The 19,241-nt window shown below is 35.7% G+C and overlaps 3 protein-coding genes across 3 annotated transcripts; 1 reads left to right on the forward strand and 2 right to left on the reverse strand.

Moving 5' to 3' along the window:
* Window positions 1-1,039: 1,039 nt before the first annotated feature.
* On the forward strand, window positions 1,040-2,722 carry LOTGIDRAFT_174897 (hypothetical protein; the record flags this gene model as incomplete). The annotated part of the gene is made up of 1 exon (XM_009054770.1): window positions 1,040-2,722. One exon carries the CDS (start codon window positions 1,040-1,042, stop codon window positions 2,720-2,722), a length of 1,683 nt encoding a protein of 560 aa, XP_009053018.1.
* Window positions 2,723-3,790: 1,068 nt separating this feature from the next.
* On the reverse strand, window positions 3,791-6,062 carry LOTGIDRAFT_239339 (hypothetical protein; the record flags this gene model as incomplete). Its single annotated transcript, XM_009054771.1, has 1 exon — window positions 3,791-6,062. One exon carries the CDS (start codon window positions 6,060-6,062, stop codon window positions 4,233-4,235), a length of 1,830 nt encoding a protein of 609 aa, XP_009053019.1. The 3' UTR covers window positions 3,791-4,232.
* Window positions 6,063-6,188: 126 nt separating this feature from the next.
* On the reverse strand, window positions 6,189-8,690 carry LOTGIDRAFT_66515 (hypothetical protein; the record flags this gene model as incomplete). Its single annotated transcript, XM_009054764.1, has 5 exons — window positions 6,189-6,349; window positions 6,654-6,720; window positions 7,055-7,147; window positions 7,581-7,710; window positions 8,494-8,690. Coding segments are annotated over 5 exons (648 nt in total), but the record flags the coding sequence as incomplete, so codon positions are not given.
* Window positions 8,691-19,241: the final 10,551 nt, after the last annotated feature.

The following is a 19,241-nucleotide window of genomic DNA, read 5'->3' on the forward strand; positions in this document are numbered from 1 at the left end:
GCAGTTCCTTTTGTTTTTTATTTTTGTTGTATGATAACCCATTTTGATTAAATGTTGATTTTCTGCTTTTGAATTTCAATTTATAAACGTCAAACCTACGTGAAATAACCACGTTGAAAGAGTTAATAATATAACACACTTCATCAGTGGAGTATATGAGGAATGATTGACAGTATAGAAACATAGATTATGTTATTTAACCCTTTGACTGGCAGATTTTTATTAACCCTTGACCACAAAACAGCGAAAATAATAACTGTAATAATGGTTTTCTCTTATCCGTCTTTTCAGATTGTACAGTCGATGGTGTTGATTGAGGATGATGGTATGGTGCAAGCAGATGAATCAGAATGCGATGTGATTCTCGTTCGGGATGTGACAAGCGTTTGAATTGGAGTGATCTGGTAATGATTGTGTAAAATGATGGGAACGTGTACACCGTAAACGTTGAGCCAGAACGTAACACATGGAGTAACGAGCAACTTCGTTATCCCAACGGTTGGTTTACTTGCCTGCTTATAAATTTGTCTCCTTGGGCGATGTTTATACGTGTATATCGGTTTTGCTCAGATACGTTTTGTGTGTTGGTGATGCAACGAATCTTATTTGTTAGATTATTCGCTACATTTTTCCACTGTGTAACGGTCTTATAAACATAGGTTACAAATCACGACGAGAAAAATATTTAAAGTTTCATAACGAAGTGTACATTTCATTTTTCAGAGAATCTGGTACTGCTTTGGAAAAAAAAGTTTCTCTGATCATAGACGACCATTATTTGAATATTTGACACTATTTTTGATCAAGTAGTGTCAGACTAACCTTCGTTACGTGTGTTGTGTATGTGTTCTTATATATATAATGTACAATGTATAAGGACAAAACAAACCATTAAATGTATAACTAAGTATATATTTTCTTATTTGGATACTGACCTGCAAGTGACATCTTCAGTGGATTTGAAGATTTGCTTTCGTAATGTCTTGCATGATTGATGTTTGAGGATCGGTATTAGTGACGTGTGTGGTCAAACGTTACGATGACCTCAAATACCACCGAGACTAGTGCTATATACAATCATCTCCATAATAATGTTCTCGAAACCACGGAATCACTCGATAGAACCGGAAGTGCCGTGAAACCAACAAACCCTCTGGACTCCACCAAGGTCACAGTCGAGTTAGAAGCAACGAATGTCTCAACGAACCTGGCCATACTTCCGGTTTTAGCTATTTTGATATTTTTAACGTGTGTTTGTTTAAAGTGTTGTAGCTGGTTTCGGGACAGTGTTAAAGATCGTGATGAAGGAGATGTTGAGAATTCGGGATTTATTATCCTTAACGAAGGAGACAACGAATACAAGGATGTGGAATTTCGTTCAGATACAAACTCCTGTTACGACACCGTTTCCTCTTATACGTCGTTCATCAAACGTAATAATCAGTACGATACGGTTACGTCTATCCGTTCGTTACAGCCATCCAGACAATGGGACGCGTACAATACCTATAATTCTTACCGATCATTTCTGCTGCAGCGATTAGACGGATCAAAATATAACACTGTCAATTCTGTCCGATCTTTGTTACGGAATGCGACGGAAATGAAAGACGCCGAGGTCCAAGTTGAACTCGTAGACCCAGTGCGACGAATAGCATTATCACATGCCAGTGCACGCCGCCACAATTCTATCGACGCAATTCCGTTGCACAACCGCAGTTCATCGGAATCTGGTTATACGGATGAGATCAAACAGCATCGTGATCTGAAACGTGGCCATCGACATCGTGTGTCATTTGTAGACAGTAAGGGTCCGAAAAGAGTTGTTGATGGTCGATCGTTGTCAATGGACGCTTCACATTTACCGCTGACTGATGATAATGTTCACAAAAATTCCCTTTCGTTGAAACATCTGTGGGGTATTCGAGATCAACCACGATTGAATCCCGCAAACAGATATTCCCCACCAAGGAGTCTTCCCAAAAGACCTTCACCTCCACAAGTCAGACACCCGCAGCTGGTTGACGCAGCTACGTCTCCGACCATGGATCATACTACTCCCAGTCGGAAACATAGATTTAAGGTTACCAAGGCTGATGAATCTCAACTTCCAACAAAGGTACAAAAGCAAAATCAAAAACACTGTGCATCGAAATCAGACGATCCAAATAACAAAATGTTAAACTCAGCAACGTCTACAAGTGAACATTGTGACACTAATGCACTTGCGTCTTGTGAACAGCCATCGCTTTTGCGTAGCTGTCATCGACACTCTACGAAAATCAACGAACATACGAAACATATCAAAACGAACATCTGTGAAAAATCCAATGGTGATAAACCTGCGAACCAACTTCACATCAGTTGTGACTCTGACGCACACGAACAGTTCAGACGGGAACATAACAGCTGTAGACCAGCTCAGACTTTTCATTCCAACGAATCCAACGACCAGGCATACTTATCTTACGAAACGCCAGCGGCATCATTCGTAAATGCCAATGAATGCCACAATGCTAACATAGATTTCGATTCAAACATCAAATTGGCGACTATCAATGATGTTTCTAAAGACACAGATGGTTATCCGGAAATATGCTCACCGAGACGCAATCAAATTGACGACGAGGAGCAGGACGTGGGGTTCTGCAGTGACGATACAGATAGTGGCGTATGTAATGAACTAACTGCATTCCTTAATGAAGAAGACACTCGGCTTTAATTTCTTGTTTGTCCTTTAGGCCGTACTCCTCTGTCGGTCTGCCCCATATTTTGATGGAATGTATACATCAAAGTATTTGTTTTCTCTGTCGATAGTGATCTTATGGAGATGAAAATATGACTCTTGTTGAGCACAGAAGGCGTTTATGAATCTTTCTCTCTACAGAAAGGATATACTATCTATAGTAGCTATTCTCGTTAATACCTACCTAAATGTTAATAACAACCTAAACATGTACGATTTTCGTAATTTGTTTATTAAATTGTAGCCTAAACCTGATTTGTCATTTTGAAGGGTATTGCAGATTGTTGGATTTTAACGCTATCAGCTCGGATAACAAATATTAGACGGCTATATACATTTGTATGCTTTATATATGTAAGACACTTGCCTTAATCAAAACTGTCTCATTTAATTGATGCATGTATTTTTTCTTTAAACGGTAGTTCAAAACGTTCAATATCTTTGATTAAACGTAAAAAAATTATCATGCTCAGCTTAGTTTATACTCAAATTCATAAATTTGCGAAAGTAAAAGTAACATTTAATATTAATGTGATAATGCCATTGTGCGCTAAGGAATTAATATATTTTTTTCTTTGATACAATCAGCTATGCACCTGTAATAGCTGCTTCAAATTTAAGTAAAATCTCCGCTGAGTATGAAAAGAGTTACGTGACCCTGAGCCCAGAGACCTGACAGCAGCAACAGGGTTGATAGTATAATTCTTAATCAACACACCTGCTAGTACATCAGATATCTATGGAGTTATCTACCATAAATTCATGTATCTCATGAAAGTTTGAATTCTGGTTAAAAGAAACTCAAGACAGAATATTTTCGATACATCGACCCCGACTTAATCTAACTTCCCATTTCAAGTGATGCAATGACTGTCTATGATATCTATGAACATCCAATGGTTTTTATCACTCCCTTTCTTGATTAAAGCCCCCTTTGCTCTCCACGGGTACTAGACAATTCGTCCCGGACACTACTAATGACTACTTAGTGTCCCTTTTCCAACCCGAACTGACGCAGAAGGTTACTAACTGGGTCTGAGCCTTGTTGAATATATATCATAGGTTTATTATAATAAAAATATTTAACAAATCTTGAATACCAAGAATATATTTTCTAGATATAATTATTAACCAACAACCGTCGTCATTTAAACAATTTATATTGGACCCAAATGATCCAGTTTCAGTCAACACCATATATTAACTTTAGAAGTCCCCAGCAAGAACACATCTTCACAAAAGATAAATATGCCATATTATTCAGAAGAAGTTCAAAACAAAATCAGTGTAACACTGGATCCTTGCAAAGAAAGTAGGTTTCCAACACATAAACATTAAATATGGAATCGATGAGATTTGGGAAATCATTGAGCACCTTTGAGCAGTTTCTTTCCGTCCCCAAAACAACCTTGGACCAACAACTGAATGTTGTCACTCAACCCGTTAAATTAATTGCACTATGGATAGATATTAGATTAATTTCAAACTAACTACCAGTAACGGCACCCATACCGAGCGTCCGTAACGCTGAGCCCCTCGCCGGGTATTGCTGTTCTCTGTTATACATTCCTTTAGCGAACTTGTTTGACACTCGCACTGGGTCCCTTGAAGAGTGTAACCAAATATACGGCTTCTCCTCAGCCTTGGGCGTCGTTGTTTCGATACTTTGACCATCTCTAAGAGCTTGTATTCGCTTCAATGCCCTCAACAATGTTCCTCTATCAATGGTAAGTTTTGGGGCTGTTTCTGTTGGTCTCTGACTAGCAGGGGATTCCAGAAGACCAAAATTCTGGTAGTTAGATAATGGTTTGGGTTGAAACGGTAAGTCTAGTTTGGGCTTGGATTGTGTGATAACGCTTCCTGGGTAGTTTGCTTTACTGCTGTAAGCAGTTTCTCCATATGGCTGGCTTGCTTGGGGTCTATTCCGCGGTAACAACCAAGATTGGGATGAACTACTCTGATACGAGGATGCTGGTCTGCGTTTGGGAATCGGGATATATTGTGAATTGGTGTACGATCCTGAATAAGATCCTCGATTCATAAATGGGTTTGTAGATTGATGGTGTGAGGCCGATTGTCCACTTCGTGAAGTATGACCAGGAATAATGCTTCCGTGGTTTTGATTTTGATTCGATGATCCAGAAGAGTATGACTGGGAACTTATAGAATGTGGGTCTGTATTCCGCGATGGCATTATGTTCTGAAATCCATAATACGTAGAGGATTGTCCAGGCTTTTCATGGACAGGAGGCTCGGGGTGTGTGCTTATAGGGTGATTTCGAGGCTCTTGATGTAGTTGGGTGATCGGTTCTTGATTTGGTGCCACTAAATGATTATTAGACTCCGGTTTCCATTGGCCAGATTGAGAATTAGTCGACGATCTAACTGCCGATGGATGAGTGATCATTTTTGTCAGCCACGATGGTAGAGTGTGGTAGGCTCCTACTGGATTGGGGTCTCGCAAAGATCTGACCAGCGTTGTAGATGAATCACCCACTATGATTGGATTTGCATATGGCAAGGGTGTCGTGGTCATCTGTAGGTGTTTAATTGATTCAAATATATTATGATATTTCGGACGCCTGGCAGCTGGGGCCATGGTAGTTGTGGCCGTGGTGGTTGTAGTAGTTGGGGCTAAGGTGGTTGTCGTTGGTGGCTGAGTGGTCGTTGTCGTTGGTGGCTGAGTGGTCGTTGTGGTTGGCGGCTGAGTTGTTGTAGTCGTAGTGGTAGTGGTAGTCGTGGCAACCGTGGTTGTAGTCATTGGCTCAATATTCATGCTACCAATATTGTGAGTGGTTGGATCCGACTTGTGGGGCAATAAGCCTTCATTAGCACTACCTAATTTCATGTTTAATTGCTGTTCATGTACACTAACTCTAGATTCGGTAGCTGCGGCCTTCTGGTCTAAAATTGCTGAATGCACAGGATCAAGGAATCCCACTCGTGGATTGGCACCGGACATGATGGTAACTTCTTTAGGTGTACCAACAACATTGCTGCCAGTTTCAGATGGGCCGATAGTATGTTGATCAATAGTTAACATGGCCTGGTCGATGGAGGACGAGTCGGGTTGCTTGGGTTTAACTGGGTACTGCATTTGTATTTCCTTCAGCTCTGCAGACATCCCTGGTAAATTGCTGAAGCTCTTGCTGACGATTCGACCGTGTATATCTTGGAAGGGTCGGTAGTTGTTACTCATGAATTTGACAGTATTGGTTCTAGAACTGGCATGAGGATACATTGGACCACCATGAACATAGTCTTTAGCTGGGGTATCGCCCTGTTCACCCATCTTTAACATTCTTAAAGCTGCCATCTGAAATGGAATGAAATGGTCTTTACGGGTCTGTCCAATCGATATAAAAACTTTCTGACTCTCTTCAATAGAAAAGCAGGTAGGCAAATGTGCGTCCGTGAGGACTTTTTTAAGAATATGTCAACTCACCTGTTTTGAGGATATTTTCTGAGGAACAGCAAAAATAGTCCAAGTTACGCTTTCAAAGCAAGGCGGGGTAGTAAGACTTCCCTTGTAGCGATAAAACATTTCTGGATTCTTGGGTAATAAGTTGGAAATATGAAGATTGGTGATAGCCTCCCTTTCTCCTGAAAAGATCAATTTTACATCACTTCAATATTTTCTAAAAATGTTGTCAAGGATATCGAAATACACGGCAACCTCTTAAAGATATTTCACTCTAGATTATATTTTCAAGACAGATTAAACCCCCTCAAAATAATTTCAACGGACAATAACTTCCGGTTTCTCAGAGATGCAGTTGGTAGTGTAATGATCTATGTCTTGATTGATATGTAAGGTCAAATGACTCTGTCCTCCATTATGGAATTTTGGTCCGCCTTAGACCTTGAGCTGGCTACGGGCCAGGAAAGATGTGTAAAAATATATCACCTTCTCTGCGTATATTATGTAGTGCTGAAGTAATCGGTTCAAAATTAGGATTGTCTGTCTCCGAAATCTACAAAGATATCACGAAAAATAAACTGAAATTTTTTTCAATATGAAATATTACATAAGATAAAGGCATCTTACATCGATTCCAATTTATCGTTCCAATATTAGGTTTAAATCACTTTGAAATTCAAGTCAAATTCGAGCTGCGAACTAACTTTTTAATAACTAAATTAAAAAAATACAAAAGTATATAAAAGTTGGTATCTGATTGGGATAACCTATTGATGGAACTGGAATCAACCTAAACCCAATCTCTGAATGGCATTAGATTTCGGGGTTCAAGCTGCAGGAATTCTTGCTATGGAACCAGAATACCAAAGACACAGATATCATCTTACCTCAAACATAACTCCTAATACAGCTAGTCCATCTGGTTGAGATTTAGCATTAGTTAACGTTCCATATTTCGTATTATAATGGACTATGTGCATCTGAAAATATTAACACAATTAATAATTTATTTTTCCGCATACATGATATATACAGACGTTTATTGGCAATTAAAATTCACGAAGAAGATTCGAAATTCGAAATTAGAATGCCATTAATGCCTTAGCTAAAGACTTCAGTGTTTTAATCCGTGGTGAAGCTGGAATAGGTCAGGAATGGTAGTTTGTGTCGGAGTCAATCGTGTCCGCATCGTTACTGGAACCGTATATCTTGTATTCGCTTTTTTCTATTTTGTACTGTATCGCACCGAACACCAATCTGGTCACCGTACCTTCTCTATCTGCACCTTAAGCCCGAAGACGCAATGAAGTTCTACTTTCCACCTATATTTCCATCCTTGAACATAGCTGTAACCGGACCCCTGACAGAAAGCACTAACCCACTAACCCAATCGATCCAAATCAGACCACTTACCTCTAAAGGATAGTTTTTCATATCGATACCATGTTCCGAACCTCTAGAATCATCCGACCCCCAGTGGAAGTGAAATTCAGCAGTTTTAAATTCTCCTGGCAGCCCTCCACCCTTGCAGTACATTTCATTACTAATAGCTGCACTCGCTGTAAAGAATATATACAAAATATTACCCTGAAGGTGATTGCTTAAAATAAACTATCATATAGGTCCTTTGAAATTCAAATTGCCTCATGTCATTGATTTTTTAATCATAACAAGCTAGATCGGGGATTTTCATACTTTAAATTTTTATTACGCCTTTTCAGGATCCTTGATCGATTGCATTATTACCCCCCCCCCCCCCCCGTAAATTCTTACAATTTCTCTTAGGTTTTCACTGTAATCCTTTTCATATTATAGTCTGTTATATGACTGAATAGTACGATTAACATTATAATTGTCCTAACCTTTATGCAAGACAACAAAGCAACCCATTACCCGCCAAAAATTTCGAAATCATGGATTATCCATAATTGGCAACAGTTGATAGCAAGATTGATTTAAATCTACTGATACTCCGTATTAAAGAATGGTTCCCTTATTTTCATTTATGAAAATGAAAATGCTAATACTTGAATAGAAAGTAGAAGTGTTCTAATGATTTGCAAATATACCAGTTTGTTATAGTCCATAATTAATTCATAATTAGCTAAATTAGAAGAGAATTACCAGCAGAATTCCTATTAGTGACCGATCAAGAAAGATCAAAAAGCATTTTTATTTTTGTTTATCCAGACATGGACATTTATGATTGGTTAAAACTCCTTATTATATGCATTAAGAACATCATTATAAACACCAATAAATCAAATAGTTTTCTTAATTTGACACTAAAAAATAAGATAACTCATCTTTAAAATTAAATATAGACCTATGTGATATAAATTTACCTGAGTGCCCATTATTGGTAATATTAAATACATGAGAATTTGAGGAAACATCGAACTGGGAAAAATCAAACGCTCCCATATCAGGATCATAGCTGACTGATTTTGTATCTATGTTGATGGGAGATTGTTGCATTCCTCCACAGTGTTCATATTGCTGCGGCCATGAATCTGGCCCTGAAAAGATATGTTACAAATTGATATAAAGCGTGTAGGGGGGCTAGTGTACCCGGGCACTGGCTATCGGCAAACATGTCAGAAAATGGTTAAAAGCGTAAAATGGTTTGATTTCGACTACCCAATGGCGAAGTTACAACTACGATGGTCACAGATTTCGAACGTTTAAATCGACGACCAGATCCATTTTGTTGTTAGAAAGAAGACCATCAGCAACTGATGACAATCGCAATGTTTATATCTTTGGTGCGCGGCGTTCGACTAAATCCAGCATTTGATCAAATGTTGCCAGTTACTAGCAGTCGTTAAAAATTCTGTTGCGTCCAAATTTAGCCAGTTGCAGGAACGACCTGAGTCTCCTTTGGTAGTTCACTTACAAAAAGAAAACCACAAAGAATAGAATCTGAGGTTATTGTCCATTCATTCATTACCTGTAGTCACTCAATAATCATTACATGTCATATGCTTCTTAAATTTTAAACTTTAATTGATTATTTGTCAGTGATTATGATAAATAGGTTTCTAGCTAAAAATATATTCAAAAACCTTGAGAAATAAAATGGCTACTCAGTCACACTTGCATCATAAATCTAAACAAACAGAATAGTGTCGCTTTGTCTGTTTTCAAATTTATGACGAAATAAACCTATTTAAGTAACTCAAACTTTCAACGGGAATTTAGAGTATGTTTTTCCAGACTAAATTGCCCTCTGGTGACGAAATTTGATTTTCTATGTCGTCAGCATGTCGCAACTTCAAGGTATGTTTGAAGCATGTAGTTTTTACAGGTCGAACAGCTGAATAAAAATCTAGACAAAAGTGAGTCACCATTATTGTATTTGACCCAGCTGTAAATAAATAGGTAAGGATAAACCAGGACAGATCAATACGAAGAGGTTTGGACAAGGACCAGCTGGTTGGAATGATCCTTGATATTGTTTAGCTTGTAAGAAAAAGATTGACTATTTTTTTAATCCTAGACCACAAGTAAGAAAAGTTTATAATAGCCATGTTTCCTTGGACTTTCCAATATCCCTCATAAAGTGTTCAATAGTATGGCCTAAAACTCCATTATCTTTACTATCTAAAACAATTATTCTAATTTCATTTCGATGACCCATAGGACTAGAAGCACCTACATGCGGTATGACGTAAAACTTCATTTTAATTAACAATATATTGTTTATTTCATTGAACACTGTTCAAAGTATACAAGCATATGTGCTCCCCCCCTCCCTCGCTGCCCCGAAGGCATGCATATGACTTAGAGCACCCACCCGCGTAAAACAGTATGGCATAAAACAGTATGGCGTAAAACTTCATTATCTAACAACATCTTGCTCGCCGTTCATTGACAATATAATAGCTGACTGTAGTAAATATAGTTATATATCCTGTTAAATTTAGATATTAACCTGTCACCAAGGCTTCATAAAGTCTGATTCAAAAATAACTATTTATATTTTCGTCTGACAGAAGTATGTTGAAGTGTATTTTTAGTTCTTTCATACCAGTTGCGACCTTCAATGGTGTTAAGATTAATACAGCAATCTTCCATTGATTCATTGACAGTTTAGGATCTAAATAGAGTTGTCTAAGACCACTGTTCTGGCGAAATTTCCCTCGTTACCCACTGTATGACGTTATCAATTTCCATACGCTCCATCAGCTCAATCAGGACCCCTTTTCTCAAAATCAGACGATTTATCTTGCAAGTTCAGGGAAAAACGTTTAACCTTCACTTAAATTTCAAAGAGGTACGGATGTACATCAATGGTTTTCAATCAAAAAATTAAGACGGAAAGATGATATTATATTATTATACCGTTAAATGGTAAGGGCTAATAAACGATGGAATCGTGTAAACTGTTACTTGAAGCAGCACGATTATCATGACTTGCTTCCGAACATCGTGAGGTCAATTTTAAACAACAACTTGTGAAAAAATGAAAATTTACTTAAACGAGTTGACATGCTGGGCTCTGTTAATTTACCATACTACTAACAAAGATGTAGTATAAGGTTTTTGTTTGGAGTTTGGGGTTATTGTTTTAGATACCATGGACTGATAGTCTGCTTTCGATCCTACTACAGTAGTAATAAAGCAATGAGAAGAGTTAAATAATACATACCACTATTTCCTTCGTAACTCCAATGAGCAGTTTTGTGGGAGGGACCTGAAATACATAAATATATTGTTAATTATTGTGTGATAAAATAGGTTCAAAGCCTACATCGAGTCGTACTGTTGCTCTTAGCCTTGAATTTGTCACCTTAAAGCTACATGGTCAATATATTCCACCGAGGTTACTCTTCTAGTAATTGATGTGTTCAACAAATCGTGTGGACAAGGAAGAGACATAAAGTTACAAGACCTAATAAATAACAGAATGTAAACCATGTTAGGTGTCAGAAATGACCTCATAGCAATCTTGTTAAAATTGTGTAACACGTTTGTTTTCTAAAATATTTGATATAAGTGTAGTGCACTATATGGTTACAAGACAGTACTCATTTTTGGATTCATGTATTATCATGGATATTGTGACTAAACTATTGAAAGGGACAAGTTTGCCATTTGTTTGACCGATTGTAACTTTGTTCCAGAGACGGGAACTTGAGCCTTAAAATCCATGTGTGTCCAGAATTCAAAGTTAAAAAGACGACTCATCTTTTCCCTAGACTATCCCATTTATAGAAAAGGCACAGTACAAGTACTTCTGAAGACTATATACATATATTCAAGACCCATATCAATCACCGAAAATGGCGAATCTGTCTTGTAGAACGTAGCTAATTGTTTTAACCCGAAATTGGTCATGAATCATATCATCTATATATTTGGTAACTGTATAGTGTAGCGTTATCTTTTTGGTCAATTGCTATTGTGCTGTGATTAAATAAAGTAATTAAGTGTTCTTGAAAGGTTCGTATCACCATCGCTCCAAACATTAATCAAAATCTTTTTCAAACGATTGGTCAGTTACGTTACTCGTACACAGTATAATCAGCCAGAGAGGCTTTACATGATGTCATTGCTTGGTCGAATTATTGTTTCAACGACGAAGGGAGCCACCCACGTTATTCGGTTTTGTCGAATTGCTTATCAATCAAATGCGAGACAGTACCATAGCTCCAACACAAACAAATACCGATCATTTATTAGTCATTTTATTTTCATAAACTTGTTGACTTTTACCTACATGTAGTGCCCCACAAAAGATAAAAGGCAATAACCTACAGTGAAGTCGATAGTTTATCAGTTGTACTGTCGTCTAGAAGGTGTCGAATATCAGCCATATCAGTCCGGACACTTAACCAAAATTAATTGATTATGTCAAACTAGGATTTACTTATGTCTATAATTAAAAGAAGATTTCTTAAAATAGGCGTAGGAGGTCAGAATTATGAAACAAGATGAGAGACGTATTGTGGTAGATTTATGAATAGAAAGATTATTTCGTCCAAAGGTCTTCCGGTTCATCACTAAAAAGATCTATTGATATATTCATTATACACCATGTGAGTGGATACTGCTCTTGTACATTCCCCCGAAACTTGATGATACTTTGAGATATCATAGACACCAAGTGATTGCGGTGGAGATGTCCCAAAAGCCTTAGTTTCGGTGAAATTTCAAAGCACAGAAATAAGAATAATAGTGCAATTCGATGCGAGCAGTGTCCCCGATACACATACAAATTTAGAAAACCTCCTTACAATCTCTTTACCAAATTATTCTTATCATATATAGGTACTTAGTGTAAATAATAATGATAACACGCCGTAAATAAAGACATCTATCAACCACCTCCCCACCGACTGTCAGCTTTCATTTGTCAGATTTCAATTACTAGTATATCTCTTGGTCATACTGTCATTCTATCATAGTTTATTGTTTCCGGCGTTTCTAAATTGAATTATCACTCACATTCTTACTTTATGAAGACGTTTCAAAATCAAATTAAGATTCATACGGATGACTTGACCTTAATCGATGTTTCCGGCGTTTGTAAATTACATGAATTACCACATATAATTGTTTACTATGGGCTCGTTTTCCTCATCAAATTGAAACTTCTTATCGATTTTTAACCGGTGATTAATTTTTTAAAGCTTGCTATCCATATCTTATTATAAGAAGCTATTTCTATACATTCTTTGACGTGGGCTCGTTTTCAATATCAAACTAGAAATTGATCCTTGGATGTACGGATGTCTTGAAACGATTTCGGTTCAAGTTTTAAACTCATTCAATATATCCAATTCCCAAATAGATCGAAAGAGGGTACCAAAGGATTTTAGAATACGGCTTTACTTGTGACTGTTGGAGGTGGAAGAAGGACATGGAGGTGCTATGTACCTCAACCCGCCATCAATAGTTAGTTAATATGAATGTCGCTGTCCTTGCAGAATTGGTTCTCAGCCCACATTGCGTGGCGTTCAGTGCATTCCATACATGGAATTGTTGGTTTTTGAATGGTGCAGAACACGTATTCACATTACCTTGCTTGATTGAACGCTGATGCATCATAAAATATTAATTTACTTGATTTCAAAAGGTGCAGAGCGGTAAAAAATCTACCCTGTCATGGAATAGCTAGAAACGACACGAATGGAGTTTTACGTCCTACTTTTCTGCAATGTAATAGCCAGAAACAGACAGGTTGTTTGACTGTCATCATTAACATCACTATTAGCGACTCTATGTCACCAGTTTAACATCAAACACGCGTTCTAGATCAATCACCTGTCAATCAGGATATTGAAATCGGAGACATGACTATGTTATCTGTAATGGTACAGAACATGTAGACATGCTTACAAACATGGTATATCTTGTTCGTCTATATAATCCATTATGTCGCTGAATTAACTTTTTTGTGATCCTGTGCATTGTCCTTCACAAATTTTATCTTTTTGTTGTTGAGTATTTCAGAATAAATGAAAAAGGAAAGTCAAATATTAAAACAATGCACTTCGCTAAGCTCTGTAAATACCCGATAGAAAATCATTTATCCTTAATAAAGAAAATCATTGGCATTAATAACCAACCACAACAGCTTCAACAAACCGGAAGTAAAAAAGTGCACTGGCGCGAATAGCCATTATTATGGATCGTACATTGAGGAATAAAATTGATACTATAACCGTTTCAAGGTAGATATATATGTATTTCGTAACATATCGAAAGGATCTAAAATCTAGAGCATTATATGCACTTGAAACAAAGTCATAGAAATTATTATTTTTCATCGAGCAAAAATTAGCTCTATTTTCATCAAGATTTCTCGTTTTGTACCTGCAGTTTTGACGTTAATTGCCTGAATATGCATGTCGGTATTTAAGATTTATACGACATGGTGCAAATATTGAGACAATTAAAGAGAAAGATTTCTAAGATTCAGCCTTTCAAGGTAATAAAAATAAAATGACGAATACAACAGTGAATCAACAGTGATCTTAACTTACATTCTTAATTTCTAGAAGCTGTTTTGAATGATATTACTACCTTTTTTCAAGAATTACAATTGTTTTAATATCTGAATTAGAAATTAATTGATACATTTTGCTGAATTTTTTTTCCCTAGAAACTGATGCTCTACTAATTGTCAAAATTGGATAAGTATATAATGACTTTTTTATTCATGAAATATACCGCATTTTAATTAGATGAATATGCTGACTTAAATGTGTTAAGAAGAGTAGAACGTAAAACTCCATTCATTTCATTTAAATGTGTTTCATGTTGGTACATACTGATAGGCAGCATAATGCATATTCACAGTATTGTGTTCCGTGCTTATCTGACAAGCCATATGCATTTTCAAAAAATGAAAAGAGGAACACACTGTTAGGCAGCATAATGCATGTACATCCTGATATCTAAAATTAAAACAAAATTTAAAGTTACCGTCATGGTGTTTTTCTCGGATCAAAGATAACAGAAACATTAGCGATATCTTGGCCATGTTGTTTTAAGAACACTGGTAGCGGCTATTCCTACTGTGAATTCTTTAACCGTCACTAGCACCCCTCCCACACCACAGACAATAATACAACCGACTCGTTCACAATGCCAGTCGCATCTAGTGTGTACTTCAACCAGATACCTGAAGTCTAGTGATATCTGCTCGTATATCAAGTACCTGTCACTCATCTGTCATTACCCACGACAACTAGAAATATGACAACCAGCACATCCTACTTACCACACATTTTGGATGCAATTGTTGATTTTTACAATGAATTTCCCCAATTAGCACCGTTTGAAATATATCTACCTAAAGTTAACCTGGAACATGCGGTTACAAGCAAGGCTTCTATACTCCACTTAAATCAGTGGAAATGAGGCAATCGTGTTCTTCCAGATCCATTTTACTGTACATTTCTGTACTGTACTGTTTACATTTCATTTTGCATGTTTTTTTTTTAATTTAACAATGGACTTTCCACAAAATTTGCCCTAACTAAATGAGTCATTCAAAACATAGAGACTTTAAAATGTTTTCAAATGGTATATTGCACGTAAATACCTTCTTTTAATTACATTTCACAATAAAAATTAAGATTATATCAACAGAATAGGCAGTGGAGCTTCTCCGCAATATATGGATAAATTCGTAAAAGATTCATGATTCATACTAATGGTCGGCTACTTGTAACAATATGTCGGTTAATGATTGTCATGTTTCATATTTTAAGAATCTACCTGTTTTCTGATAGAAGTCATTATAGATGTAAACGTCTCACATCGTAATTCGTCTGTGGTGAACTAAGATTCTCATAAATGATATGATAAAAATTATTATGCATACAATTTATGGGTCACTAAGTCACAAAATGGACTCATGGGTAATTGTTACCTTGGAAAATAAATTTCAGCAGGACCTCCGTTCGAATAAATCACAAGGTCTAAAAATAGAATCCACCCATAAGAAATTAATGTTCTTCGAGGTAAATGAGGATAGTCTTAAAATCGTCAGACAACTAAACAGAACAGAAGATATTTGAGCAAGACGACATATTTTAAATTATGTACATTGATTAATTACATGATGTTCAGTAATTATGCAAGCCCGGTAATTTATGTTGTACTAAGACCTTGAATGAACCCAACAGAACTTTCATGTAATTTGATAGAAAAAAATATAAAAGAAAAGCAAATTTGTAATAAGTGCTTAGAAATTTATAATAAATGAATATAATGATTAAAATAATCACAACAAACTAGATAGATAACATAGATACCTAGATAGTTAGCATAGATAGCATAGCATAGATAGCATAGATAGCATAGATAGTTAGCATATATAGATAGCATAGATAGTTAGCATAGATAGATACATAGATAGCATAGCTAGATAGCATAGATAGTTAGCATAGATAAAATAGTTGAAATAGATAACTAGATAGCATAGATAGTATAGATAGATAGATAGCATAGATAGCATAGATAGCATAGATAACATAGTTAGATAGATAACATAGATAGCATAGACAGATAGATAGATAGCATAGCATAGATAGCATAGCATAGATAGCACATATGTTATCATAATATGATAGCATAGATAGATAGAAGGAAAAATAGATAAATAGAAAGATAGATAGCATAGCGTACTTAAAATTATACTATGTTTTATACATAGGTAAATAAATGTGTTCACGTGTGTCCCATGCAAGAAGTTAATGCGGAACAATCCCAAATGTACTAAAAAATGTTTTTGAATCGCACAATACACATTGACAAACATGTCTATTACTGGAGTGGCTGGTACGACAGGACAGGGCGTCCAGACGTCGCATTTTTATAATAAAACGCGTGAAAGATAGCTTCTATTGAGATCTAAATAAACTGGTAAAGCCCATATTTAGACAACAAACCGTTTGATATTTTCTGAAAAACTGGTAAAATATTATAACAAATAAGGAAATTTCTAAAAACAATAAAAGGCGGGGTGGTGTACTTTATATTTTGTTCCGAAGATTTGAAAATAGCTCGATTTTAGTTAAATATACCTACATCAAAAGATGCAAGTTCAACTTCAAAGTCGATTGTTACTTCAAGGCAAGATGATTTATGTTTAAAATAAAATGTTAAAACTTGGTTTTAAAATGGGATAAAGAAGAAAGGTGACGTATAATATGTTGGCCGCCTATTTCTATATGATACCATAAATTTATAATAATGACATTTACTGTTTCTTTACTCTGTAAATTTTAACTTCATTTTAAACTTCAACTCTCTAATGGGCAAATAATACACGTAGTAAATCCTTCATATGCATCAAGAATTTCATTTAGATTTTTTTTTTTAATTTGAATGAAGGTGAAATTCCAGTGACATTGATATTATGGACAGTATAGTTATTGTGAAATTTATAATAAACCCTCAGACTGCTTATAATAACATATACAGAGCGTATACATTGACAAATTTTGTAAAATAATCATCGAAGTGATGGAACTTGTTTCGAAATGTAGACATAATATAAGTTCTACTTGTACATTGTACAACTTAAGGAGGGGCACCGGCTGAAAGATCTGAAGATCCATAGCATAAAACTTTGAGTAACAATACGATTCAAGTTCTGTTTTTATATTTCTATTTATAAGTAATAAATTTTTCAGAATCCATGCAGAATGCACTATTTTTGTTCCCTTTGGTAGTTTCGTGGTTAATAGTTATTTGTACGAGATGAATAATTAAAATAAATAATGTTATAATATAACACATAATTCAACATATAGCACATAATAGAACACATGTTACACATAACATATAACACATAGCACATAATGTAACACAAGTTACACATAACACATAATATAACACATACAAAAACACATAATAGAACACATGTTACACATATACTTTAACCTATAACACATAACATAACACATAATAGAACACATGTTACACATAACACATAATATAACATATAACACATGTCAAATGTTACACATGTGGCAATTCGATACTGTTGCAAAATCTATGGTTCATATCAGCTTGTAGAAGGAAAAATACATAGGATAGCGTTACTAAGCATGATTACTTTTTTTTTAGGGATTGTGGATAAACTTTGTTAATTAATATAGTGTAATTAGGGTAAACGTGGAATTTCAATGGAACAGAAGAAAAAAGTGGTTGAATCCGTTGGTTTATTTATATATTACAAATATATTTTATCGGGTGTTCGCATCCCTCAATGCTTGATTCAAACTCTTATGTTTTCTTACCTTTATAAAACGTACTAGCATGGTGAACAGATAGTAACAGAACTGCTATACGACTAAAGCACTGGAAATACATAGCTAGTAGAGGTCGATAAACTGAAGGAATTGGGAGACGTTTCAATATTTATACTCTACAATTACCGCTGGTTGCAAATCATTCAGTTAACATATCCTGAAATTTCATTCAAAACCTTATCGAAAATTGTATGACGTTGGACAAATTTGACTTATGAATATACATGTGCTTATAATTGATGGTAATTTCCTCTTAGGCAGAAATAAAACTCCGAATTTAAAACTTATCTGTCAAATGTGTGACTTAAGTGTGAAATTTGAATGAAAAAATGGTTAAATTTTATATAAATATCTATAAGTAATACATTAGAGCTGTGAGTTTTTTTGTTTTTTTTTTTTTCTTATGTGAACAATACTGACTTTTCTAATAAAATACTGAAGTAAATTAAAAAAGTTATCAATTAATGTAATAGATTGTGGTTGATTAACAAATAAGCTTTTGTTGTTTTCTTTTAGTACTTTACAAAAAAGTCAAAAACAGTGCTCAATGAAATCTTTTTTCGGCAATGGTAGGCTACTACACCGAATATTATCAAAAAAGATGTCTGTTATTGAGTTTGTATAGGATGTTGGTTTTTCAAATAACCCCGCCAGAGTAACTGTATATAAATATTGCCAATATTGTTCATCGTGATATACAATGTATTTCTACTATATTTCCGGTAGGCTTTAACATCCAGTCCGCATTTGATGACAGAGATATAGACCATTCGGCTCAACCTTCGCCAACCTTCGTTAGTTGAACTGAAGTAAAAGCGAATGGAATATAGACATCGATAGAGATCTTATACCACGAGTAGCAACCTAAGAGAAAACAACAAAATAAAAGAGATTGCAAAGACGTTTTCTGAACTTTGTATGTGTATCAAGGAGACTAATGGCATCGTTTGCTCTATTCTTTCACATTACAAATTTTTTCAGCGTTTGCGAGTCACATCATATACAGTCAGACATTTATATAATTACAGGAACCACAGACATTTGATGGGAAGTTGGAATTGGTAAATAGAAGCTACAAATTGCTAATTTACAAAAGAAAAAGAGACCCACGTCGCCTCCTAAACTAATGGCCTCAAAACTGAAGTCTTTTACCACCTCGACTTCAAAGCCGCAGGTAATCTTAGCCACCCCTTGATACATAAGGAACAATTTGTCTAATTAATCTTATGACGGTTTTAATGACTCTAAATAATGACAGGTATCTAATGTGTAAATCAAAGAGAAAAACTGCAGGTTAGGA

Source organism: Lottia gigantea, assembly GCF_000327385.1.
Source record: "Lottia gigantea unplaced genomic scaffold LOTGIsca_224, whole genome shotgun sequence".
Classification (NCBI taxonomy): Eukaryota; Metazoa; Mollusca; class Gastropoda; family Lottiidae; genus Lottia; species Lottia gigantea.